Below are 27,422 nucleotides of genomic sequence, written 5' to 3' on the forward strand. Positions count from 1 at the left end.
ACAAAACCGTTTGTCATTTATACATGGAGTTAAGTCTCTTCTATGAAAATATCACTACACATGCATACCAGCTTGCCTAAGGTCATAGGAGTCAATATCAAGAGAGGAGTCAAGTAAACAGAGCCACAAACTAAGAAGCAGAATAATGCTACGGCTCCAGACATTTCATTGTTTTGTTTCCTGAACACAGGTAACTGAGTGGCTGGTTATTTTGCAGTTCAGTCCTGAGTACTCTGACTTGGATCTCTTTGCAGCGCAGGATTCATTATCAAAGGGTAATACGGAGAAACCTGCTTATGTGTAGAGCACAGGGCACAGATTTTGACAATTACAAATCATTCTGTACATTGCTTTTGACTTACCTTTTTAGTGTGTTATGTAACCATATGGAAGTCAGTGTCTGATTAAGGGAGTACTACTTTAGTTTGTTAATAATCGGGAAAAAATGTATTTTGCTCGGAAAAGCGGTCACGAAGCTGTTCTGTTATGTGAATAGGCAATCACTCACATTAAGAGAAACGAATGAAAGGGCTTTGGTACCTGAACAAATTCAGGAATGTTAGAAAAGCCTGGCGATGCCGCCCCTAGAGGAGCTCTCGGCGAAGTACGTGGACGCACGGCGGGGCAGGCCTGCGCGGGGCGTGGCTTCGCGGCCCCTCCCCCCCGGTCTATCTGGAAAAGAAAAAAAAACTTTTTTGTATCAACAGCCGCCATCTTGTCGCGGCTCGGAATCGGGATTTTGGGAGAGCGTATTATTTTTTAATTTTGATTCGGGCAATTAAAACCGATGTGAAGCCCTTTCATTCTACTAAAAATAACTGGAGCTTTTGCCGTCGAGTGGATTTCTCGCGAAAAGGGGAGGATTGGGTCGGTTTTCGTCGGCTGGAAGCCTCCTGTGTATCTGATTTCCCCTTCAGAAAACGCCGCTTCGCTACATATCAGCGTTATATGCTGTATTGTGTGCTGGGAGACAGCGGCGAAGACGCGGAAATTCACCTCACAATCCACATTTCGCCAGTCGCGCTTTTTATCCGAGGCACAGATGGAATTTGTGCTAATTAAATTGGACTCGCCAAAAAACGCTGGTTAATCTGCCTCGAAAACGACTTTGGAGGCAGGGAACTGGGTGGTGTCCGTATATGATTTTTTTCTATTCTATGCTTTAATTTTTGACGCGAAATATTTTCCACCGAGGGTAATTATTAGTGATAATAATGTGGGTGTTGGGTGTTGGATTAACATGGGGTGAATGGCGAAGGCGAAGCGTGGCGCTGTTGCTGCTTTTTTGAAACCCTTCTTGCAGCCTAACCCTCCTGCTAGCTAGCCGTTTCTTATAAAGGGAGTGCGTGGAGAAATAAGTGATCTTTTCTTCTTCCTTACCTGTTTCGCTGAAATTTTTTTTATTTCGGTTGTGATAATTCGCTAACATGGCGGAGAAAGTGGACGTCGGACCTCCCAACGCGAAGCGGCAGAAGCTGAATTCACCTGCGCTCTCCGCCTCAGATGGTCCAGGTAGGACAGGCCGGGCCCTGGCGCGTCCACCCTGACAGTTTGTGCTTTAATAAACGCATCCCTACGTCTAATAGGCGCCGCCGATGGTCTCCGGCGCTGCAAGTTACCTGCGGCGTTCGGCATTTGCTCCGACACCGTCTTAGTGCGGCAGCCAGAAGGCTCAGGTAGTAGTTGAAGGAAACCGTGAAACACGCGCGTTTGATGAAATCATGCACCGGTCTGACACCAGGTAGACAAACTGGTAAGTTTCCCACCGCTGACGATGTGTCTGCGGATTATCATCAGGCTCGCGAGTATGAATTGGTTGCCCTTTGCGGAGTCGAGCGTAGAACCGACCAGATATCAAAATGTGCAACACTACTAATTATACCGATTATCAGATAAACACTTTGACAGCTAAGTTACTAATAATAACGGGTGTCGCTATTTATAATCATCAGGTAGTGCGTCGGCCACTATAAGGAATGCGGTAGATCCATGTTAAGTTTGCCTGGTGGTTCCTCCTTTAACGTCCCAGAGAATGATGTCGGAGTTTTAGCACGAATCTGAAATTGCGTCTAAGGGCGATGGGAATATGCAGTAGAAGCAATTGCGTTCAAGTATTGTCGGTGACGGCGACTCCGTCACCTGTCTTTGTTAATTAAACCCTCAGAGGGAATGTAACGGGGCTTGCGGGTCCGGCCAGAGGTCTGATATCAGCTACGACTCGGGTCAGTTTGCTGCATGTTTTTATTAGTAGGAAATGGATGTTACTGAACGCAGGCGAAACGGCAGCATAGCGTTAGGGCACCGTACTGGGGAAGGCTGTTAAAGGGGGCGTGTCGACACCATGTGGTTCCCCCGCTAGCGCGCTGTCAGCTAGCTGTAGGAAACAGCGGGCATCGTTTCATTTCCATCCCCGATATTAATACAGTCTCTCGCGTGGCTGCACACGTGTATGTTAAACACTGAGCTCTTTACTGTGCATATTAACAGCTGTAAAGAGAGGACAGTGTCCTAGAGAAGTATGAATAGTTTTAGGGCTTTAGCTAGGGAACTGTGCCTTGGCCGTTGACGCTGGCAGAGCAGGGTAAACAAATAACATGACACTTATTTCACGGCTCCCATATGCTTTTAATTTGTTGTGGCTTTGTATCCCCCTTCAGCATTAAATTGCTGTTTGATGTTAAACCTGCATTTGGGTGTGCGTCGTAGACACGAGGTTTACAGCATCACGTTTAAACAGGAATATCGGAACCAGTTAATTCCTACCAGTCAGACACATGAGTGGCGTTGTATTTGGCCACTGTATAACCATTCAGTGGTATCAGTAGATGTGACCGGTCTCTATTGCAGTGGATCGTCACTGCAACACGTCCAACTGTAACCGTTTGAAAGGTGGTGTCAATACTTTACCTTACGAAGCCTTGTACAGTTTTTATAAAAATGAATCGCAGGTGCATTTTGTGTTTATAGACTGTCTCTGTGAGCCGTATGGTGTGCACTCCTGGCAGACCAAGTCGTATGTTTGCTGAGGAAGCTCTAAATGTTCTTGCTGAATGATGTATCCTCTGGGGGTTCATATGTGTTGTATATTTTCCCTGGAGTTCTTTATTAGATTGGATTTTAGACTATATGCAGCGGGAGTAAGTGTGTCACGATGGATATTGGAATACTGTAAGGAACGTGCATTGAGAATGACATTAGTGTGCGAGGATCAAGACAGGAAGTCGTTTTGTGTTCACAACAAACATTCAGTAGTTGAACAATTTTGCTTTTTCTTGCAGTTTAGTTCAGTAGTCAGAATGGTTGATATACCCACCAGAACTCCTACAATCCCTCTGAGTGCGTTGTTCTGAAACAGACAGCTGAAACACATTTTTAATGGAAATACCTGCTATGTGGCCCAATTGATGTATTTCTAAGTGTTTGAAAAAGACATCATAGGAATTTCTTGGTAAATAAAGGCCTTGCTGTAATGCATGGAAATATCATTTGAAACCTTGTCATTATCGAAGGACCTCCGTTTGAGTTTCAGATCATCCGTCTGCTCTCGGGATTCTGGGCTGCTGTCTTTTAGTCAGTCTGCTACTAAGTCCGTTCCCCAGTTTGTTTAAAGTGAAGAAATTGGCAGGGTGTTCTTCCTCTTGTCCTGTTTTCTCAGCATGGGGGGCATTGGCAAAAGACGTGCCCCTTTCTGGCCCCTGTGTTTATGAATTGGAAAACGGACGGAGGGCAGTTTTTACCTGGCTCAGGGCAGACTAATAACGGATGCCTGTGGTCATTCGCACCACGCTAATGTTGGACACGTTTGCCGGGATGCACTGAGAGTCTGTCAACAGCAGCACTGGTTTTCAGCTCATGATTGTCCTGTCAGCTTGGGTTACACATGCTTGTTAAATGCAATAAAGTTTGAATCACAGAGTAAAGAGCTGGTGGCAGAAAACAGGCAATGTTTCAGATACTGCATGTGACTCATTGCACCATAGTAAATTCTATGTAATATTGACGGAAAACTGGTAACAAGCTTCTTCCAATGCATAAATGTGCATGCTGTCATATAAAGGGACCATATGACGCATATAAATGGATCAGAAGTAATTGATATAATTAAAAACTTGCTTTAGCCCAAACTTAATAATGAAAGTTGGATTTATTTAAACGGATGACCTTTGATCTGTAAAGTAGTGCTCTCCATTCCTGGTTTAACTGACACATATGCCTGAGTGAGAGTCACTGTCTAGGCTTGGCTCTTTGAAAAGTAAGAGGTGATGTTCATTTTTCTGTTTTCCCCCTCCCCTTAAGTCTTCAGGCTTTCTAAGGAACAGGCATCAGTGTCGGTGAAGCCGCATGCCAAGCCGTAGCATTCAGATGTATCCTCTGGGCCTACAGCATATCCGCATAGAAAACATCTCTCTTGAAATAGCATGATTTATATATCTGTAGGTGTTTTCTTTCCAGGCTTTTTGCACTCCCTGTTGAGTCCTCATGAATGCCACGTTCTCCTCTTGCACACTTTGTGCATACGTCAATGGCCCCAGTGATCTGGGAAAAGTGGGGGTCTTGTATGAACAAACAAAAATCCTGGTTTGTGTTTAGATTCTGTATGGGGGACAGCATATTACAAGTAAATCAGAGGACCGACCAATGTGGTCAGTTCGTGTTCAAAATGAGGGTATTTGATTGACATGAGTTTTAAGCAAGAAACCGTCAGTTTGACAAGAACCAGTTTTGACTTGATATCTTTGAATTAGTGGACAAGTAACTTTGACTGTCTTCTAATTAAATTAAAACAGATTAGCAAAATGACAGTTTGTTCTCTGCTTCACATTTTCCATCATGCCATAGCACACATTATTTACTGTTATGCAATTAATGTGATTGTGAGTGCAGCAACTGATAAAATCGTTCACAATTACTTGAAGCAATTGAGAAGCGATTGGCAGATGTGGCATCTTTTTTGCAAGAACAGCTTGAGGGCATGCCGTAATTAATTCCTGAATTTCCTTTGGGATTAATAAAGCATCCATCCATCCATCCATTCATTCAATTAGGTTCACTTTTGTGGTACTCATCAAGATTTAGAGACAATTCATGCTGCAAAACTAGTTATTTGTTATTGCTTTAAATATGCGTGAATAAATGTAAAGGTTTTGTACAGAAGCAGAATTAAGAAATGGTTGGTCCATTGAAAACCTTTTTGATTTTGGTTGACTGGCTAAAAAAGTTTTGTGTTGCATCGAAGTGATAGTGGTATAGGAATTGGTGAGATGATTTCTGGTGTCGTTTTCCCAAATCTGACCGATCTGAGCCTGATTCTGCATATGATAAACCCAGAATGTTTTGTGTTTATACAGAGCTGTGACTATTTTTACCTCATGAGCTAAAGTCGATATTGAGTGTCTCATTTGTGAATGTGTAGGGAAATTTGTTGTGAAGGATCAGCTGGTCTCTCCAAGTTGAATAGCACGATGTCTTCAAACACCCTGCATCACTGATGACAGAATAACCAAGGCACTGTTTAAAGTGGGCAGAATACTGAACTGTGAGGAGTGCAGCTTCTTTCTCCTCTCTCTCATTCCTGTTTTGCTCTCTCCTGCCTCACCCTCTAAGTAAGTGTCAGATCCAGTGAGATCTTTCAGTAAGACTCACACCATTTTTTTTTGCTCTTAATGTGATGAGGCGTATCATTTTGTACGTCTGGGGGAAAATATTTCGGCTAACTCGCATCCTGTGTTGCATGTGTTTGGCTCGAACAGTGTGAACTGCAAGGTCCTGCAGTGTTCTGGCGGGTACCTGACTATCCACGCCCCCAGCATCAGACCATTACAAGACCCGACTCAGCTTAGTGGTCCGGTAATTGGGTCTCAGGGTGGTCCAGCAGTCATTAATGTGACAAATCGCAGACATGAGCCCCTGCCTTGACTTGGCCCATCCGGAGGGATCCCAAATGTGGGTATTAGATTGATGGAGCCCTGAAGTTGCTTTTCCGGTATCCTGCTGGAGTTTTGACGCGGGGTCTGATATGGTTACGGCGTGTGGGGCAGCGCGCCAGCAGGTCCAGGAGACATCGAATTTGTTAGCAGCATTAAAGACAAAACCACAAGCTTCTGAACATCATGGTGAGTGTGGAAAAAGATGGACACCCAAGGAAGCGGTTGGAACTACAAAGTCCACTAGACATGTTTAGTTTTCTTTCCATTCTGTAAATTGTCAGTCAACAACAATGTCCCAAACAGCGTTTTCACAGGTTGTAGGTAAAGGCTGCTGGATCTTTGTTTCCTCCTTCCTATTCTTGCTTTGCAGGATTTCACACTTGGTTTGGAGGGAGATAGTACCATTCACTTTTTTTTGGGTGTCTGTGGTTCCATAAATGCCGCACGCTAACTACAATCCGGATTTACAAGTGCACGTACCACTAATTACCAGCATCTTGAAGTCATCATAGTCTGCTTGTAAAGTGGCTTATAAATTTTTCACAAAACTTTAATTGAACTGAACTGCAATGTAGACTCAGTGACTCAGAACTCTGATATTTTCCTGTCTTTTGGTTATGATGTGGGAGGCCTTAGAAATTTTGTTGGGAAACGTGATTCTCATGTTTCAGCTTGAAACCTAGTTGCCACTTACATCTTTGTGTTAATCTAGCAAGCCTTCATTTGTATAGCATTTCATTTTTAGTACTTTATGAAGCTATTGTGCTGTTTTTTTTCCCCCCCTTTTACATGAGCCAAACTGAAGGAAAGCTTTGTGCGGATGTGTCATTTGTGAATGTTGTGAGTCTTGAGTGGCAAACATCACAGCAGCTCTCTGTAAAGAGAGCTCGTAGTGGAAATGTAGTGGAATTGTCGGCCGTTTGGGCTTGGAATGCATGCATTTTGGCTGGTGCTGACTTTGCTGTGCGTGTAATCTGCCACAGCAGATCTAATCTGTCTCATTAGGGCAGAGGTTGCTATTTTCGCAGCCACCTGCAGCTGCCGGCATCTTGGCCACGCTCATGGCGTAAGGGCACTGAGGCATCTGGTTATTAAAAGGGTGGGGTGTGTTTGGGGGCTGACATTGTCAAGCTGGCAGGTGTGTGCACTCCCTGCTGGCTGCGGTGTCTGCCCAGCTGAGGTCTGCTCTAAAAAGACAATGAGAGGCCCGTGATTGGTCATGCCCGTTGCCCTTCAGTTCCTGAAGTGAGCTGAAGCTCACGCTGCGTTTTCATTCTGTCAAAGGCAAGCACAGCTTCACTTTCTGAAGGCATTCGGACAGATACCGTGATCCAGGATACGCTGGCAGGGACCCCGTCAAGTGTTTGAGTCTTGTGTCCAGTTTCCTTGTCTGCTAACGGCAAGAGCCGCTTTGCTTTGAGTTGTACCTAGGTGTGTGACATCATTTTGGATCGGTGTAAATAATTTGACTGAATTGACCCAGAGATCGCATGTCAGTATTTTCATTTAAGGTCTCCCTCTCATGTGCTGCTATTTCTGTTGTGAGATATTAACAGCGTAAAAGTGTACTCTATAGGGGGATCTTTTTCAGTAGGAGGGTTCATGCTGTATTGCCATTTACAGTTGAGTTTAGTCCACTTTCCTTTGATTATATTAGAGAAGCAGTGTTACACTGTAGACTGTGAATTCTGTTTAGTGTAGGATTGATTCCTCCTCTCACTCTGCTTCACTTCTTGTTTACTGTGATTTTATGACCACATCATCTTACATCATGTCTCTGCCTAAAAGTGAAACTGAAATTGAGAGGGAGCTTTGTAGAGCAGAAGTGAAACACACATTAAGAGGTTCCGTAATGATGGAATTAGTCTTCAAGATTTCAGCACTGCGTGTTAAGGCTGGTTAACAGTTTTAGCTCTGGCTGGTTCATGCAGCAAGACCTATTTTCTGTGAAATTTGGCTGCAGCAATATGAATGCAGTTCAGTCTAGTACAAAATATTGATGCATCAGTATGATTTGACTGGGAGAGAAAGGCAGCGTGTGGGGATGAGTGTGTGGCCTGAAGCGCAATGCCACAATGGCACTGTTTCATCCTTTCTGATCTCCTTAACACATCTGTCCTCTCCGTAGGTTTCGTTACACTTTTGATTTTCTCCGTGTGGCGCATCTTCTAAAGCCTGTTGTTTGTTACAATAATGCCACACCACAAACAAGCCTGGCCAGCCAGAAGGAGGCACCACGCTGTGACCAGTGCACATTTCTTTCTCAAGTTGGGTATTGCCATTGGTCAAGCGGAGTTCCAGTATTACAACACGCACCCATCGGTGCTTTTCCCTGCACTTTCTATCTATGTGCTCATGGCCACCTGGCTGGATAATATGAATTTGACACTTTGTGCTTAGCATTTTTCAACCTATGTATGCCGTGTAATAAAGTGGTATAGGGCAAAAATACTGCCATTGGCTTTGGGATTTGAATCTAATATGGATGCTTCACCCTAAAGATTCATTGCTTGCCTTAACACAATGGACTAGACATGAGGTGTGTTGGGAGAGACATTTTTACACAGTAGAGCTCTCTATTGAAGGATCTGCTAGGCAACGTGTAAAGTGAGGGTCTTGCATTCCACAGTACTTCCAAACCAAAACTACGTTTGGTTTTCCAGTGCTTCATGAAGGGGCTGCATCATCATCATTGGCAGCTGTGTGCATGTGCGCGCGTTCAGCTTGGACGTCTGCCAGAGTCGCTGATGTCTGCCAAGCAGCGGATTTGTTCTGGAGGAGGGAGGGTGTCACGGAGGCTGGCTGACGTGCGCCAGCAGCGCAGTGCCGAGAAAGACTGCCACGCAGGGAGTGTCTACATGATGATAGGGCCATCTGCGATTGGCCTATAGACGCCGTGCAGCCAAGTTGAAGGTCTCCTTCCTTACCGCTGAGACCTCGTCCTGATTTTAACGGCAGTGTTGCTTCAGATAGCCTGTATGTGACTGAGGAGGCAAACGTGCAGCCATATTAAGCATTGATTACTGCGCTAAAGGTAATTACAGGTAGTGATGGGGACAAGAGTGCCATATATTTCAGGGTTAGGTCACAAGACTCGAGTTATGAAATTTAATGTTATTGAAATGATTAAAAGAATGAGCAGAGCATAAATTTGTCTTTCTCTTTCACTCTTTCAGACTTTGGATCTTTCTTTGACCTGGAGAACGACCTTCCGGATGAGCTCATCCCCAACGGCAGCGACCTCGGCCTGATGAGCATGTCGTCCAATGGTGGTGGTGGGCTGGGTGGCATGGTTCCGGACGCAGCCTCTAAGCACAAGCAGCTGTCGGAGCTCCTGCGGGCAGGGAGCAGCTCCAGCCTGGGCCCGGGCCTCGGCTCTAGCAGCCCCCAACCAGGAATGAGCGTCCAGCTGGGTGCACTGGGCAAGAGCCCCCTTGGCCAGGCTTCACCCAGCCACCCTTCCCAGGCACAGAAGCAGGCGCCTGCTGCCCCACCAGGCAGCCAGGGTAACGGTGGCTTGGGGCTCACAGCCTTCAACCAAGCCATGATGAACAGCGGCCAGAGCCACGGCGTCATGGGCCAAGGCGCGCAGCCCTCGCAAGGACCCCTGATGAACGGCAGCCTGGGTGGAGCTGGCCGCGGCCGGGCGACGCCAGGCCTGCAGTACCAAGGCCCGGTCGGAGGTGGGACCAGCGTCAGCGGCGCGGGCAGTGCGCTGGCGGAGACTCTCACCCAGGGGGCACCGCAGATGGGGGTGCATTCAACCATCAACGCTCAGCCTGCCGGAAACATGAACAAGGTGAGTCCGGCCGATTGCTTCCGGCGGCAGAGAGCTCGTGTGAGCCTGAGTGGTTACTCACTCAGTCCCGAGAAGCTGGGGACTGCTGGGGAAAGGGTTAATGGCCATGTTGTCTTTGTTAGTCAAGACAGGATGGATCCTGCGGGTTAACAGTGACATCTTTGTGGCGTCTGTTGCTATGATTTGTGGCTAACGGTTTAGCTTTAGCTTGAATCATGTTGAAAGGCTGATCTGGGGGTAGATGCTGGGCATGGCGTGCTGAGGACGCCGGTACCTGGGCCGTCACCACACACGTGGCTCTTTTACCTGACTGCTGAATGGCGAGTGAGGCTGCTGCCATGGTTTCCCCTGCGTAAGTGTGCACACGAGCGGCCGTGCTGCATTTATTAGCATTCTCCTTCCCGTCGGCCAGCTGCAAGTCAGTGGCGTATGCAGGTCAGAATGCCGCTGGCGTACAGACACGAGGTCCCAGTCTCAGCTGCTTGTCACAGAGTTTCTGGCGGTGGTGTTGGCTGCGCCACAGAGCCGTCCTGGCACCTTGACAGGTGTGGTTTCTTCTTCGAAACCAATGGGAAACCAGCTTGCCGTCTTCTGCTGAACTTGAAACGGGGCGAAACCCACATGAAAGCAAAGAGCGGCCCCGGTGATGCTGCCACGTCTCTGTGCACCCCAGTCTGGTTTCGGGTGTCGGGCCCCCGGCACATTTGGCCCAAGCTTGCCTTGCAGGTGTCTGCTCCTCGGCGCTCCTGGGCCAACATGTTGTATGTGCTCGTGCCCCTGGAGAGGCTGTGTGCTTCCCCGGAGAGCGCTGACTCACCTTATACGTAAGCGATACGACCAGCTTAATGAGGTAACCTGGTGGGAGTCTGGGTTTGGTGGTGTTGTATGGTGCTGTCCCTTTAAACGCCTTGGCTAGGAGGCAAGCCAGCAGCACGTCCGGGTGATGGCCACGGTAGGCTTTCGGAACTGGCTGCTGTGGTTTACATCAGTTCAACTGTCGACCTGAAGCAGCGGTAAAGTTACATGCAGCTATGGAGTTAAATAAGGCAGCAGTCGCAGCAGCAGTTGGTGCTAACATTTGAAACGAGCGTGGAAAAGCCAGAAGGCAACGTGAATGCCCCCCCCCCCCCCCCCCAATCTCTGTTTCTGGCCCCTCTAGGGCGGATCTCGGCTATTAAGAAGAGCGCCGTAAATCATGTGAAGTGGTTTTTGTGTTGGAGGCGGAGGGGGCAGTGAGGCTGTCTGAATAGGAGCTCCCCCCCCCCAACCCCCTTGTCTGGCGGCTGAGTCCACAGCCATCATTGTTGGGGGCCGGGGGGGTCTGAGGGGGCTGCACAGCAGAGGCGCTCAGCTGTGTGGAAAAGCTCATCATCTGCTCTCAGCTGGGCCCTTCATCCCAGCGGCTGCAGAGCTGTCACCGGCAGTGTGCGTGTGCCGCTAGCGACCGGCCGCACGCCGCAGTGTGGCTGCATGTCGGGTCGCCCAGCCTGCTGCTGCTGCTGTGCTATAGGGAGGGGCAAATATAGCCCATGTGAGGCATTGGGAGGGAAGGATTTGTGTCCATTTATATTTCATGTTTTGAAGCAAAAAAGAAGCAGAATTAATTCTCGATGCATGTCTCCATCGGTGGTTGTGTGTCAATCGGTGGAGCGTATGGTGGTCTGTCCAAGATTGTGGTGAAGCTTTTTAATGCAACACGGAAGCTGAGGGTGAATATTAAAAATAAAACAGGTTTCTGCTCTGCTGGGGGACTGTTCCTGGAACAGCGGCTTCTCCCCTGTATGCGTGGTTGGAATAGCGGCTGTCTCCGGGAGCCGTGGGTGCAGCACCTCTGTGTTCCATCTTGGCCGGTTCCCTTTATAGCGAAAGCACTCAAACAAGTTGGGTGCTGTCGAGGCCGCTGAGGCCTGCTACTGAAATGTATATTCAGCATTTTCATTTGGTCTGAAGTAGTCATGCTATTACTGTGGAAAGGTGGACTGCCAGACATCATGTGACGCTCCTCTACCTATTGGCTGATGGGATTCATCACGTAAGATCTATCTAGAGACTAGAGACAAACGTTGCTGTGAAATGGCATCATAAATTTAAGGTCATCGTAACTGTGGATTTTTGTTTCTTTGCACCATGTCTAGTCTAAAAAACTGCTGTGCTAGTCAAGACTTCAAAGTACGGGAAACTGTCTCATATTCCACCCCCCACCCCCCCCCACCCCCCCCGCCGTGTGTATGTCACCGTGGCGTCTGACGCATCCATTTTGGAGAGATTACTGCTGTACTGACTGCTGCGGTATGTTGCATCTGGACCATTCCAGCTTAGTGTGCATACATTCTCATGATGTCTTCACATCTGGTGCCAGCAGCTGATGTGGCCCCTTCCTTGGGGCCTGCCTTCTCACCCTCGTTTGCAGGCCTATTTGCAGGTTTTGCTTCTGGTAGGCCCATATTGGGCCATTATCCGCTCATCTCGTCCTCAGGGTTGCTGCCAGCCGACAGCAGAATTTTTCATTGCATTTCGCCATCATTATGATCCTGAAGTGTCTCGGTATCTTCGTAAAGAAAGGCATTGCCACCAATGGCTCTTTTCTTCTCTCATCAGATGGGCCTTGGAGGGAACAGTGCCCCCTTCGGGCAGCCCTATGGACAGAGCACAGGACAGCAGCTTGGGGGCACAGGGGTCACCGGTGTCGGCACCCAGCTCCAGACCAAGTCCCCGCTCCCTAACAGCCTATCCCCCTTTCCAGCTGACCTCAAGGGTGCCGCCAGTGTGGCAAACCTGGTGAGACCTGCCTCCCAGTCCAGCAGACCTCAGGGACAGGGGTTCAGATATTAAGCTTTTTTTGTCTTATGATGAATGAACTTCACTGAGGTTTGCATACCCATGACCAGAATGTCCAGCTTGGAGCGCATGGGCGCTGTTTTGGTGACTCTGAAAAGCATCATTGCTAATGAGATGCTTGTTCCTCTTGCCGTGGCTGCAGCCCCAGCAACAGGTTCCCCCCGCCGGCATGGTGGCGGGCCCCTCGGCCGACCCGGAGAAGCGCAAGCTGATCCAGCAGCAGCTGGTGCTCCTGCTGCATGCCCACAAGTGCCAGCGGCGCGAGCAGGCCAACGGGGAGGTGCGGCCGTGCTCCCTGCCCCACTGCCGCACCATGAAGAACGTGCTGAATCACATGACCCACTGCCAGGCCGGCAAGTCCTGCCAGGGTGAGTGTGGCGGGAGGATTCGTTTACCTTTGACTCGCGCGCTCCAGTGCCCACGCTGCAGTGCCAGTTCTGCTTCTTACACCTAAGTTTTCTCTTTCTGCCCCTGCAGTGGCGCACTGTACCTCCTCTAGACAGATCATCTCGCACTGGAAGAACTGCACGCGGCACGACTGTCCAGTTTGCCTGCCGCTTAAGAACGCGAGTGACAAACGGAGCCAGCAGCGTGAGTCGTTCCCCCCTACCCCCACCCTGCAGTCCTACACTGATGTGTTTTCTTCCTTGCTTCACATTTCAGTGGTAGTTTGACAGGCCAGCACATCTAAATCTAGTATTATTTACAGCAGAATAAAACATACCAAGTGTTTGGTTATTTAGTGTAACAGCACCGAGAGCAGCGCCCTCTGCAGGGTATAAACTCTCCAGTAGACGTAAAACCATAAGGTCAAGGGAATTCCGGTGAGGCTGGTAATCTGAGAGCCTGGGGGAGAGGCTCTGGGCTCTGGTGGTAGGCGGAGTTTGTGAAGCTTTGGCCATGTTATTGGCCAGTGCTCTGGTGACTCCGTCATCATGCTGCAGCAGCTGGGAAACATTTTTTTATTTGACAGTTGAGCAGGGTCTCGTATTGTCTGCAGTGCCGGTGGATAGCTTTCACGCACGGCTCGTTCTTAGCGGGCTCCTGTCCCTCGGCATGAGTAGGGGCTCTGATTTAAAACCCGGGGCTGGATCGTGAGAGGCCGTCTCATGCACTCTGGCCACGTCGCTTATCTGTTACATTGCGATGTTTGCAGCCATGCTAGGTTCTCCCGGGACAGGCCTGCAGAACTCCATCGGCCCAGTGGGCCCAGGCCAGCCCAGCACCCCCACCATGAGTGGCTCCACGCCCATTGACCCCAGTTCAATGCAGAGAGCGTACGCCGCTTTGGGCCTGCCCTACAGCAACCAGCCGCCGGCACAGTCGCAGCCGCAGGCATCTGGCCAGCAGACTGCACAGGTGCAACAGCACCAGCAGATGCGGCCCATCGGTGCCATGGGTAAGCGGCCTGCCTGCTCCGCTTCATTTTGAATATGATATTTCACCTATGGCCTATGCTCATTCGCCCCGCCTGTGGCACTTAATGGGCCTCGCTGTCCTAGGCACCGGTCAGATGACCCTGGGAGGTGGGGACTCGGAACACTCAGATGCTGGCCTGCCCCCGTCACTCAGCAATCCCTCGTGAGTTTACTAGCACCCCACCACGATGCGGCCTTTCCTCTGTGACCCGGGCCTTCACACCAAAGCTGTTCACCTGTAAACTGAAGACAGAAATGTCCTAAGTAGATATTTCTATTTCTCTGACCCTTCCTTTGCCTTCCAGTCAGCTGGTTCTAGATGGATCAGGTGTCGGCAACATGGGGAACCTGCCCACCGCAGCGCCGCTGTCAGCCACGGGCGTGAGGAAGTCCTGGCACGAGCACGTCACTCAGGATCTACGCAACCACTTGGTGCACAAACTGTGAGTCTCGAGTCTTCCAAGCCCTCCTGCAATTTGATGGTACTATACAGTCTGGCACTAACTTCATTATGCTTCTCCTCTCTGTAGTGTTCAAGCCATCTTCCCCACCCCGGACCCGGCAGCCCTAAAAGACCGACGGATGGAGAACTTGGTGGCCTACGCCCGCAAGGTGGAGGGCGACATGTACGAGACGGCCAACAGCAGGGTAGGCCTCGCTCAGCCTGCTAGGAGAGACTGTCAGTATCAGCCAGGGCTGTGAGTCCCTGCACCCATGCCTTGCTGGACTTGGCTATCCGCTTCTGTATCGGGCTCTCTGGTCTTGCCGTGAGTGGTTTTTTCTTCAGTTGCAGAACTCTTCCTGTTTCCCTGTTGCCACTCACAGGATGAATATTACCACTTTCTGGCAGAGAAGATTTATAAGATCCAGAAGGAGCTGGAAGAGAAGAGGCGGTCACGGCTCCAGAGGCAGCCCCTCATGGTCCCCCAGGGCGGCCAGCAGCCGGGCCTCCCCCAGCCCAGTGCACAAGGCCCCACACAAGCCGGCCGGCCCAGTGAGTCACCCTTTGTGTATATTGGCTTCTGCTGGATTAAATCGTAGATTATGTGAATTTGGTTGGTTCCACTAACCTCAGTCCTGGGGAGTTCTTTTTGTGTTTGGTGTAATTTGAGAAATGGCAGTCCAAGTGAAAGTGTATCCCCCCCTTCCCCGCACCTTAGATGGACCCGTGCCTATACCCAACGTGCCAAACCCGATCATGAATCGCATGCAGATTTCACAAGGTACCGAGCTCTTGCCCACGTGCCCCCCCATCCGCGTACTGTGTGCTGACGGCCGGCCTTCCTCAGCGCCCTCTGATCTCTGTGTCTCGCTGTAGGGCTCAATCAGTTCAACCCCATGACGATGCAGAACATGCAGATGAACCAGCCGCCAATGGGCACTCGTGCCTCCTCACCCATGAACCACCCGGTTCAGATAAACATGAGCTCTGTTCCCCCGGTAAGCTGCTAAACATCCCGCTGGGTGCTACTCCCTGGAATGTTCCCGGCTTGGTTAGTTATCTGGTCAGTTTTGTGGCAGGTTTTTAGGCTTAAATGTATGTTAAATACGTTTACTGCCGAATGGGCATCCCTCAAGTCAGACAGGTGATGTGAGAGCAACGTTCTGTTGGTCAGCTGACTTCGCCTCCTGTGTCATTTGTGGCACATACCCATAATATGCACCCTGTCATCTTTTCCCAGATGGCAATGTCACCTTCTAGGATGCCTCAGCACCAAGGCATGATGGGAAACCATGCCAACAACATGGTGGGGCAGACGGCCAGCCAGGCCCAGTTCATGCCCCAGACTCAGTTCCCCCCGGCCAGCGGGACCATGAATGTGAATGTAGGCCTGGGCCAATCAGTGGGCCAGGCTGCTGTGACACAGGTGAGAGGGGGTGGGGATTTCTGGCTCGATGGGGCTCCAGCTGTATAGCGGAGCATAGATGATCACTCGGATCCCTTTTCCTGTTCCGTCAGTGTGTTGTCTCTCCCCTGCAGCCGCCGCAGGCTGGTGCTAACCTCCCTGTGAATCCCCTTGGCAATCTGGGCCCCTTGCGTTCCACACCACCCCCCCCCACCTCCACGGCCGCTAACCTGCAGCTGCTCCAGCACCCTGCCCCTCCGCAGAGCCAGCCCTCCACCCCGGTGTCTCAGGCCTCGACCCCCATGCCCAGTGCCCTCCCCGGCCCGACGCTGGTCACCCCTCCCGGCTCCGCCCCGTCCCAGCCACACACCCCACAGCCGGAGCCCCCCGTGCCGCCTCAACAGCCTACCCCCGTGCAGCCCCAGCCCCCCAGCACTCCGGTGAGACTCTGCTCAATCCTTTGCCCTTCCGTTCCCAATCACCGGCGGGAGCTACACCTCCCGGCTGCGTATTTGTAATGCTCTGTCTCCCATGCGTTCTCCCTTTTGACCTCCCAGGCAGCCGCTAGCGTCGACCACTGTGTGCCCACGCCGGCCTCTGTGGCCGAGGCGCACTCTCAGCAGGCCCTGCCTGACCTGCCCCCCACCGAGGCCAAGCCCGAGCTGAGGCTCGAAGAGCAGGACTATAAGCCGGGCAAGATGGAGCCCAATTCTGAGGTCAGTGTCCTATAGGTCAACAAAACCAAAGTCAGCCATGTCTATCAGGGAGGCTCGTGCAGATGTGCACTGCTGTGTAAAAGAGAGAAAATGCCGTTTAAATGATTTCCATGCGGTTGTAAAGGCCATGGTTTTATGTTTGTGGATGTATTTTGGCTTAACCATTTCATCCACCTACAGTCCGTGATGGTAGTTGAGCTGTGTGTGCTGGTGTCCAATCGCTGTTCTCTTTGCTGCTTGCTGCCTGGTACCAGCACGACGAGGAGACAAGGTCCCTCTCAGGGAAGGTCAAGGAGGAGCCAGATGGCATGGAGCTCAAGCAGGAGCCCATGGAGGTGGATGAGAAGAAACCAGACATCAAGGGGGAACCGAAGGAGGAGGAGGAGGGCGGGGCCAACGGCTCTGCCGGTTCCGCCTTCCCATCACAGCCCCGCAGAAAGAGTAAGACCATGGGCTGCTGTTGGGAATTTGCTCTACACCTTTCTCTGTTTTGCTTGTATATAGAAATTCTGATTAATATAATGTTGGTAATACTTGTCGCCCTTCCACCGGTGTTACCGCCGTGTTTGAAATGTTTTAAATGTCAAATTCAGCTCACAATCCATCTGAGGAATGGAGTTAGTCATGAAATAACCTGTTTACAGGATTGATGTTCCCTTGTAAACGGTCTTAAAAGGAGCCCGATAGAAGGTTTATGTTAACCAGTTAGAATCCCTGTAACCATCCCGGCTTCCTATGAACCATTTAGGCATGACACGTTCCTCCCATTGCTGTTTCTTTATGGTGTATGCTGTGATCTCGTTGTAGTCTTCAAGCCAGAGGAGCTGCGACAGGCACTAATGCCCACCTTGGAAGCCCTATACCGGCAGGACCCTGAGTCACTGCCGTTCCGGCAGCCGGTGGACCCCACGGTGCTGGGTATACCGGTGGGTGTTGTGTGCAGAGCCTGCTTCCTCTTTTTACGTTGTGTTTACCATCCCTCTATGTGGTCTTAGCTCCTGACAATTTGCTGAGTCTGTGTCGCCTGTCCATCCAGGACTACTTCGACATTGTGAAGAACCCCATCGACCTGTCTACCATCAAGCGCAAGCTGGACACGGGCCAGTACCAGGAGCCCTGGCAGTACGTGGACGACATCTGGCTCATGTTCAACAACGCCTGGCTCTACAACCGCAAGACCTCGCGCGTCTACAAGTACTGCTCCAAGCTGGCCGAGGTCTTCGAGCAGGAGATCGACCCGGTCATGCAGAGTCTGGGCTACTGCTGTGGCAGAAAGGTGAGGGGAAAGCTGTTTGTCTGAGGTGAGCGGTCCCGCTTTCGCTCTCTGGGTCGTTGGGGCACATAGGATGTAGATGCGATAGTGAAACCCGTGAGAGCAGACCATGCGGAATGGCCTGGAAAGTCATGCCCGGTGGTTGGTCTGCAGCAGAGCGAGTAACCCTGCCCCCTCTGTCTCTGCAGTACGAGTTCTCCCCACAAACGCTGTGCTGCTATGGCAAACAGCTGTGCACCATTTCCAGGGACAGCACCTACTACAGTTACCAGAACCGGTAAGTGGGGAGGAGCTTGGGATAAACGCAGGGTAGGAAGTAAGGCTCTGAGCTGCCCATGGCTATCAGCACCTGCTTGTGTCACTCGCATCACTGCCAGTCCAAAAGGGCTTTCAGTCTCATTTAGACCTACACTCCAAGTCACTTGTGTCATGTTTCTCATGAATGTAGGTGCAACTCGTCCGTTTGTTCAAAGAACCCATAGCTGACAGATGGAGCGTGCTGATCGGCATTCAGTATCACCTGATTAAGCTGTCCAAAAGAATAAAAATCTGGAAAATCATAACACATAATGTGGTACAAGGACTTAGCTCAAGAAATCCTGATGTAGACCGCAGTTTAATGCAACAATGAGGATGCACATTTAAGTGTGTTTAATAAATTAGCACAACAGGCTACAGTCCTGCTTCGGGGATGGCGGATAGTGCAGTCCTGCTTCGGGGATGGCGGATAGTGCAGTCCTGCTTCGGGGATGGCGGATAGTGCAGTCCTGCTTCGGGGATGGCGGATAGTGCAGTCCTGCTTCGGGGATGGCGGATAGTGCAGTCCTGCTTCGGAGATAGTGCCATCCTTAAACTGAGCAGACGTTCATTCAACAACAGCGACCTTGAAGAGGTGTACAGTTTGAAATCTTTTCTTGCCGATCTTGTATGCTAGTGATATGGGGTGCAGGTGATAGCAGACCAGAGTATGTGGCGAGGTCTATCGCGGTGTGTTCTGGAGGCATTTGCAGGGTCTGCTGGGACAGGCTGGAAGCCAAGCCAGTGAGTGAAGGATGGTTGGAGCTTCAGCTACTAGGGAGATCACAACAGAGTTACCTGTACTGCTGGCCACAATTTGAAATGTCATGGACTGGTAGATGAGGTTCTTGGTTATGGCTTGCTTTTCTTTCCTTGGTATAACTCTTGTTGGAGTAGTGTGTCATGGAATCTTGATTATTGTTAAAAAGATCCAGTGCAGTCCAGGAAAGAAGGCATGGCCTGTTCATTTCCATCGCAAGTCCAACATTTCTTTGCAAATTGCTGAATTTGCTCAGAATGAGCTCCACTGCTCCACCTTGTGTATGGCACCTGCAACTGCAGCAGTGTAAACGGCATAAGAATGATTCTGATTGGCACACTGTGCTTAGCTTTTCACTTTTGGCACTTTTCCACCGTCATACAGGAACCGACCCATAACCGAGCTGTGCCGTAAGTAAAGCACTGATCCAGCTCGTTAGGTTTTTTACTGCAGAACGGTCGTCTCGGTAAAGGTGTTGCCAAGTCTGGAGAGCGCCAGTGACGTAAAACGTTAGACACACTTATTTACGGTTGTCCTATTCAGGATCGCAGGTGGACTGGAGCTTATCCCGGAGGCTACAGGTGCAAGGCAGGGAACAACATTGGATTGGCTCCCAACCCATCACCGGGTTGTGTGCGGTTGTTATTTTTTTTTTACTATGTGCTAATTTACGCTAGCTCGTCTGTGAGAATCGCTGTGTTATGCAAGTATAAAATGCTAGCGGAATTAGCATTCGCTTACGTAAAGTTGCATTACATATCCATTCTCTTCAGCTGTTCCATAGTATTTTTTTAAAGTAGAAGGTTGAAGATTTTCAGGTTCCAAGTTTTTGAGTATGCATTGCGATACTACTAATATATTGAATATCCACTTATTCCTTCAGATAATCCATGCGTAAAACACTGGTATCTGCATTTTTCAGCCAATCAGATGCTGGTGACGCAACCAGTTTGCTTTGGTCATACTTTAGGCCGTGCTTCTAAGCTGGGTCACACTCCAGTTCATGTTACGGGTTGGGTATGGTTCGATTCTCGGTGGCAGTGGAAAAGCGCGGTTTCAGAGGATGGCATAGTTAGCAACCAGGCAAATTTTACTGTTAATCATGTTTGTAGGGTGGTCCAGGGCTGTGCTTAGACTAGTACCAAGTGTACTAGATATCTGATGGGTGGATTGAAGGCATCTCACATTGCCACATAACCCTACCCTCATCCATCAGCTTTTCCTCTTGTATGTTCCTTCACACATCTGTCATCTTTTATTGTTACGCCAACAACATAATGCATATCTATGAACGGTTTTCCAATGTTTGTATTAGTAAAATGTTGCCCTTTTTATGGGATATTTTTTTACCTCAGGTAGACGCATGTTCCAACTGTGTAGTGTTGCTTAAAATGTCCCCCATCCCCCCTAGTTCTTAAAGGCATGATTAGAGAATCTCATAACCACCCATCAGCATGTAGCCATCACTGTGCTGTGACATCGATGTGACCTATGATTGCTAACCTGTGCTTTGCTCTGGCTGTCTGCTCTGTGTTGTCTGTCCCCCACCCCGTGCCGTGCTGTGCTTTGCTGTGCTTTGCCACGCTGTGCTCTCCCTGTCCGGGTGTGCCCATGTGCCCTTGTGTGGCGGGCCCAGCTCACCCAGACATGGCCTTGTCGCTGACAGGTATCACTTCTGCGAGAAGTGCTTCAACGAGATCCAGGGCGACAGTGTCACCCTGGGGGACGATCCCGCGCAGCCGCAGACGTGAGTGTCCCCCGGGGCTGCCCTGCCGGCCGTGCCACTCAGACTTATACTCACATTACTCACATTTACTGCTGCGACTGTCGAAATGACCTGTATTCGGCCTCCTCTCTCTCCAGTATGATATCGAAAGACCAGTTTGAGAAGAAGAAGAATGACATGTTGGACCCAGAACCGTGAGTACTGGCAGTGTCATCAGCGCTGGTTTTAAGCCCAGTTGTCATCGCTTGCACTAGCTCCTGGTTTGGTAGCTACTGTTCAGGCCCTAGTCTCTGGTGTTGGTTTTGTTGCGATGCTGTTAGGACTCCTGGGCTGTGTGAAACGGCGCCACCTGCTGAGGAACAAAGGAAGTCCCTTCGATGAGCTTTGATGGGACATTCAGTCGATTCATTACGAAAGCTCGTCTGTTTCCGCGACCTGTACCTTAGCTGTGAAAAACAAAAAAAAAAAGCCATACAGGCTCTGTTAGGGTGAAGTGGCACTCATTGTCCCATCCCCCGGCGCAGGTTCGTTGAATGTAAAGACTGTGGACGCAAGATGCACCAGATATGCGTGCTGCATTACGACGTGATCTGGCCCTCAGGGTAAGCCCCCTTCTCAGCTCATCCCGACTCTCAGGCTGGTGACCAGCAGCCAATTCACAGTTTTTAAAATTATTTCTCCCTCTGCTGTCGTTTCTCAGCTTCATCTGTGACAACTGCTTGAAAAAGTCCGGTAAATCCCGAAAGGAGAACAAGTTTGTGGCCAAGAGTAAGCATTTGTTAAGGTTTCTTTTGGCGTGACGTCCTCATTAAGAAGCTGTTCGGGGTCACTGCATCATTACTCTAAAGCTGTGAACCGTTTCGCCCGACAGGGTTGCAGACCACCAGACTCGGAATGTACATAGAGGACCGAGTGAACAAGTACTTGAAAAGACAAAACCACCCGGAGGCCGGGGAGGTCTTTGTGCGAGTGGTGGCCAGCTCTGACAAGACGGTGGAGGTCAAACCCGGCATGAAATCCAGGTGGGTGTTGTGGTGCTGCCCCGGGCCTTCCCAGCATGCCTCGAGCGCGAGGCTATACTGTTGGATGTGTGAGGAGTGCCCCGTTTACTGTGAACGTGGAACTGAAATGCAATGTGACTTCTGCCGTTTGTTTTTATCAAGCGTCCTGTCTGCCTGACGCCGCCCGGTCTGTGGCCTTTTGTTAATAGAAAGAGGGCGTGTGAGGCGGCTGGCTTAACGCGTGTGAGTGTGGGGCTCTCGTGCAGGTTTGTGGACACAGGAGAGATGGCCGAAAGCTTCCCATACAGAACCAAAGCACTTTTCGCATTCGAGGAAATCGACGGTGTGGACGTCTGCTTCTTCGGCATGCACGTCCAGGAGTATGGGTCGGATTGTCCGTTTCCCAACACGCGGTGAGCATGCGTGACTGTTGCCGTGTGACGGCTGCTGTGTCGCTTTCCTGTGGGGTCTGATTGACCTGCTGGCTTCCTTCCTGCAGACGAGTCTACATATCCTACCTTGACAGTATTCACTTCTTCAAGCCACGGGTGCTGCGGACTGCAGTGTATCACGAAATACTCATCGGGTATCTGGAGTACGTCAAGAAGCTCGGGTATGTCCTTTGAGCCCGGCTCGTTGTGCTTGGCCCTGCATCTCCTGCGCATACCTGTGCACCCTCGCTCTACGGCGAGCGGCCTCCATGTATGTCAGCATCTTCTGCTCTTTAATACCTCAGATATGTGATGGGGCACATCTGGGCCTGCCCCCCCAGTGAAGGGGATGATTATATCTTCCACTGTCACCCACCTGACCAGAAGATCCCCAAACCCAAGCGTCTGCAGGAGTGGTATAGGAAAATGCTGGACAAAGCCTATGCGGAGAGGATTCTCCATGATTACAAGGTATTCAGCCAGTCGGCTCTCTCTGCCACTAAATGTTGTCATCTGTCCGGTCTTCAACGGGCCTTACGGGGCTAATGGTAATCGACTGTCTAATGGACATCTCTGCGCTTCACAGGACATCTTCAAGCAGGCAACCGAAGATCGTCTGACCAGCGCCAAGGAGCTCCCCTATTTCGAGGGGGACTTCTGGCCAAACGTGCTGGAGGAGAGCATCAAGGAGCTGGAGCAGGAGGAAGAGGAGCGCAAGAGGGAGGAGAACAGCACCTCCTGTGAGACGCCAGAGGTATGAGAAGTCGGGTGGCAGCATAGAGGAGAGGAGAAGGTGTCACTGTCCAGCGTTTAGGGTAAACCATGGGTCCACGTCCCGTTTGACCCAGCCACCTTCATTTTCCCCAAATTCTCTTCTTTCAGGGCACGCCAGCCGACAGCAAGAACGCCAAGAAAAAGAACAATAAGAAAACGAACAAGAACAAGAGCAGCATTAGTCGAGGCAACAAGAAGAAGCCTGGGATGCCGAATGTAGCCAATGACCTGTCGCAGAAGCTCTACGCCACCATGGAGAAGCACAAGGAGGTGGGCTTCCGGGCATCTCCTGCAACTTGCTGGTGTTTGGAGGCTGTTTGCTGGAGGTGGGAGCCTGAGGCTTCTGCTCTTCCTTCTCCAGGTGTTCTTCGTGATCCACCTTTACTCAGGACCCGTGATCAACACGCTGCCGCCTGTCATGGACCCGGACCCGCTGCTGACGTGCGACCTGATGGACGGCCGCGACGCCTTCCTGACGCTGGCGCGCGACAAGCACTGGGAGTTCTCCTCACTGCGGCGCTGCAAGTGGAGCACCATGTGCATGCTGGTGGAGCTGCACAACCAGGGCCAGGACCGCTTCGTCTACACCTGCAACGAGTGCAAGCACCACGTGGAGACGCGCTTCCACTGCACCGTCTGCGAGGTATGTCCTGCCCGCTCCCTTTCTGCACCATGCGTCAGCTAGGCCATGTGGGCAGTATTTACAGTATTAGGGTTCGGCCAGTTACTGTCACGAGCAGTGGCCAGATGATCCTCCCCAGAGACCTGCTCTTCATATTAGCACTTAAGATGTTTAATAGCTGGAATTTTAAGTTTCTGATTGAACTATTTTATTTGAATCCATTTAATTACCTTCCTGAGACATGAGGTAATGGCAGCTGCACAGCTTAGTTTTGGTCAGTGGGACCAAGTTTCCTTTGTGAAGTTTGACCAGGGTTTACTTGTGGTGGGGGGGGGGGCTCTTAATCAGACTGCACCTCCAGAGCCAGGAGAGAGTTAGGCGCGTCTGAATAGATGAGCTAACGGTTCCTGTGTGCTTGGGTTCCTCAGGATTACGACCTCTGTGTCAGCTGCTACAACACTAAGGGTCACGAGCACCAGATGGTCAAGTGGGGCCTGGGACTGGACGACGACAGCAACGGCCAGGGGGCCGAGGCCTCCAAGAACCCGCAGGAGAGCCGGCGCTTGAGCATCCAGCGCTGCATCCAGTCGCTGGTGCATGCCTGCCAGTGTCGCAACGCCAACTGCGCGCTGCCATCCTGCCAGAAGATGAAGCGTGTGGTGCAGCACACCAAGGGCTGCAAGCGCAAGACCAACGGCGGCTGCCCCGTCTGCAAGCAGCTGATCGCGCTCTGCTGCTACCACGCCAAGCACTGCCAAGAGAACAAGTGTCCCGTGCCCTTCTGCCTCAACATCAAGCACAAGCTGCGGCAGCAGCAGCTGCAGCACCGTCTGCAGCAGGCGCAGATGATGCGGCGACGCATGGCCGCTATGCAGGGCCGCAGCACGCCCCTGACCTCCTCTCCTCCCTCGGTGGCCGCGCCCAGCACACCCACCTCAATGCAGCAGGCCAACACGCCTCAGACGCCCCAGCCTCTGCCTGCCTCGGCCGCCCCGCCGCTGCCGCCTAATGCTGCCGGCACCATGACGCCAAACTTCCGTGGCAGCCAGCCCTCGACCCCCATGTCCCAGGGCAAACCAGGGCCCCAATCCTCGCCCCTCCACCAGCAGCAGTCCCCACTTCCGCAGCCCCCGCAGCCCCAGCAGCTGCCGCCTCAGCCTCTGCAGCAACCGCAGCAACAGCCCCCACCAGCGGCAGTGAAAATTGCCCAGCACATCGAGCGCGTGGCCCAGGCGCAACAGGCCCAGCAGCACCAGCAGCCACTGCAGCAGGACTTCCACGTCAACATGAACGGCCTGCCCATGAATCAGGCCCGCATGCCAGGGCCTATGCAAATGGTGGGGTCCCGCGGAGCCCCGGTTATGCAGGGCATGCAGCAGATACAGTGGCCACAGGGCCCTCAGGTGGCCATGCAGAACCCACAGCAGGTACCTCCACAGCAGGCCCCGATGCCTCCGCAACAGCCACAGCACATGCAGCGTCCTGTGATGCCACAGGGCCCTCGTATGCAGGCGGGGGTTCCCCCGCAGGGCCTGCCGCCGCAGCAACAGCAGCAGATACAGCAGCAGATGCAGCAGAGGGGGGGACCAAGCAGCATTGCCCCCACGGCTCTCCAGGACCTGCTACGTACGCTTAAGTCACCTAGCTCCCCTAAGCAGCAGCAACAGGTTCTCAACATCCTGAAGGCCAACCCGCAACTCATGGCCGCCTTCATCAAGCAGCGGACAGCCAGGTACCAGGCCAACCAGCCCTCTCAGCAGCAGGCACCGCCACAGGCCATGCATGAGGGCCAGCCCAGCATGCAGAGCATGCCCCCCATGCAGGCTGGGCCAGTGCAGAGGCCCGGCATGCCCCCTCAGCTGCCGCCCCAGCAGGCTGCCCAGCAGGGCATGGGACCCCTGGGGCCACAAGGGCAGATGATGAACACTGGACACAACCCTCAGATCCAGGAGCTGTACCGACGCCAGCTGCTTCAGCAGAGGATGCAGCAGCAGCAGCAGCAACAGCAGCAGCAGCAGCAACAGCAGCAGCAACAGCAGCAGCAGCAGCAGGGTGGCATTCCCCAGGCGCTTGGCCAGTTTCCTCAGACATCCGCAGCCAGTTACTCCCAGCTGCGCATGCAACAGCAGCAGCAGCTGGCCATGTCAACCATGGGCCAGGTGGGCCAGGCCAGCATGGGGATGGACGGGCAGCCCCTGCTGCACCAACGCCTCATGCAGCAACAGCAACAACCGCAGCAGCTTCCCCCGCAGCAACAGGCCGTGCTGAAACAGCAGATGGGTTCTGCCGCCCAGCCCAGTCCAATGAGCCCGCAGGGCCACATGCTTCCCGCGATGCCCGGTCAGGTGCTGTCACCCGCCCCCGTGCAGTCACCCTGCCCGCCCCCCCAGCAGCCGCCTCCACATTCCAGCCCCTCTCCACGCATGCAGCCGCAGCCCTCCCCCCAGCACGCCCCGCCCCACCCCGGCCTGGCGGCTCCCATGGAGCAGGCCCACCTGGACGTGCCCGAGCAGAGCGCCATGCTGCCCCAGTTGAACCCGCTCAGCCGCGGCGGCCTCGGCAGTGACTTGAACATGGACCCGACGGGGGACACCCTGGAGAAGTTTGTGGAGAGTCTGTAGTGCCGTGAATGCAGACACGCCTCCCCGTCCCGCGGCTATGTGTGGCTCAAGGGTGCGTTTGTGTTGATGTTTGCAAAAAAATAAAAATTAAAAAAAAAATCAATTAATGGAACATGAGAAAGATCAGCTTGGGAATGTGAAAGTTTCTTACACCGTGGAACTGCTCTTTTCTTCCCTAGAAATTGAAAAAAAATCAAATTTAGAATATATTTTTGGTTCTGACCGGATCTGAAAGGATTGTCCTGATGTTTTTTCCCTACCCCAGTATGGACTCATGCCTTTTTTTTTTTTAATGAAAATTTACAAAACAGGTATTTCATTGTATTATTCATACTTTTTATTTTGTACCTTTGTGAACTTTAAAGAATTTTGTGTTAAACTGTAAAAAAAAAAAAAATCTGGGAATAAGCCAAGTTTTCCTTTATTTGTGGCAGATACATTCTCTCTTTGAACAGACCCTCCCCCCTAAAAAAAAAAAAAAAAAAACCTTTCGAAGGAGCTTTTCTTTTCTGTCCTAATTGTAAAATCTGTGCGGGAGATTTGAGTATTCATATGTATAGATAGAAATTAGAAGGTTGTACACACACAGACACACTCACACTCTCTCTCTCTCGTTTTCAGAAATGTACAATGTACTGGCCAGGAAGCAGAACTTGTCTTGTAAGTTGTAGAGAATTGCTTTGTTTCAGCTCTGATCTTTGAAATTCTGTTGTCATGGTGATCCCCGAGGGGACCGACAAACGGGGATCGCTGCTGGACTGCTGATTTTTTTGAACGGAGAATTCTTCTGCTTAGCTGTCCTCAGTCCACTTAAATGAAACTTGAATTGAGGTTGAACTGTTCTCTAATGTAAATCATGCAGGTTGTTAATGCTATAAATATGCGCAAAAATAATGAAATCGCTGTATAAAAAGAACTCATTTCTTACTTCTATACCATATTGTTAAATAAACTGTGTGCCACAGACTGCTCTGTTGAGTCTTGTGTAACTCACATTTCAGCCTGGAGTGTGGAATGTCACCCAGACTGTGCCCAGTGCAGGTAATGGATTTGGACGTAAAAAGAACTCCCATTTAACCATTTTTAGGTAGGGAGTCAAAGGTCTCGTTCTCCGAGTATGAACCCAGAATTATAAACATCCGAGTTTGCTTACAGTGAAGCAAGTAAAACTGGCCTTTTAAGCATCCCTGTTTATATCCATGGCGTAACCTTTACAGCTGGGTCAGGGAGGTACCCTGCTGTGTCACCATCTTTCTTTGGGACGCAAAAAATTGCAATTCATAATAATTCATAGCTTACTGATGCTTTGATCGAAAGTGACACCTGCGCTCTGTCCTATTGGCTCATTTAGGTTGAATTTACGCTGAGCAAA

The 27,422-nt window shown here is 51.0% G+C and overlaps 1 protein-coding gene across 2 annotated transcripts; it reads left to right on the forward strand.

Moving 5' to 3' along the window:
* The first annotated feature begins 672 nt into the window (after positions 1 to 672).
* LOC111843207 (CREB-binding protein-like) lies at positions 673 to 27,016 on the forward strand. Of its 2 annotated transcripts, none has more exons than XM_023810581.2 (31): positions 673 to 1,512; positions 9,104 to 9,726; positions 12,325 to 12,504; positions 12,707 to 12,932; positions 13,042 to 13,155; positions 13,721 to 13,963; positions 14,067 to 14,145; positions 14,288 to 14,425; positions 14,513 to 14,630; positions 14,808 to 14,976; positions 15,143 to 15,205; positions 15,301 to 15,422; positions 15,665 to 15,850; positions 15,964 to 16,269; positions 16,387 to 16,545; positions 16,800 to 16,986; positions 17,353 to 17,471; positions 17,582 to 17,821; positions 18,007 to 18,095; positions 20,512 to 20,622; positions 20,739 to 20,795; positions 21,126 to 21,203; positions 21,302 to 21,369; positions 21,473 to 21,623; positions 21,869 to 22,015; positions 22,102 to 22,215; positions 22,339 to 22,504; positions 22,620 to 22,787; positions 22,916 to 23,077; positions 23,169 to 23,450; positions 23,858 to 27,016. In XM_023810581.2, the coding sequence occupies exons 1-31, from the start codon at positions 1,428 to 1,430 to the stop codon at positions 26,048 to 26,050; spliced, it is 7,143 nt and encodes a 2,380-aa protein (XP_023666349.2). In that variant the 5' UTR covers positions 673 to 1,427; the 3' UTR covers positions 26,051 to 27,016. The 2 variants fall into 2 exon arrangements, with proteins under 2 accessions (XP_023666349.2, XP_023666350.2); XM_023810582.2 differs by having other exon boundaries at positions 674 to 1,512; positions 20,542 to 20,622.
* Positions 27,017 to 27,422: the final 406 nt, after the last annotated feature.

Source organism: Paramormyrops kingsleyae, chromosome 22 (genome assembly GCF_048594095.1).
Source record: "Paramormyrops kingsleyae isolate MSU_618 chromosome 22, PKINGS_0.4, whole genome shotgun sequence".
Classification (NCBI taxonomy): domain Eukaryota; kingdom Metazoa; phylum Chordata; class Actinopteri; order Osteoglossiformes; family Mormyridae; genus Paramormyrops; species Paramormyrops kingsleyae.

Coding starts and splice junctions, on each gene's coding strand:
- LOC111843207 (XM_023810581.2), top strand. CDS start 1,428: ATGGCGGAGAAAGTGGACGTCGGACCTCCCAACGCGAAGCGGCAGAAG. Junction 14,146..14,287: donor CCGTCACTCAGCAATCCCTC/GTGAGTTTACTA, acceptor TTTGCCTTCCAG/TCAGCTGGTTCTAGATGGAT. Junction 17,822..18,006: donor GCTACTGCTGTGGCAGAAAG/GTGAGGGGAAAG, acceptor CTGTCTCTGCAG/TACGAGTTCTCCCCACAAAC.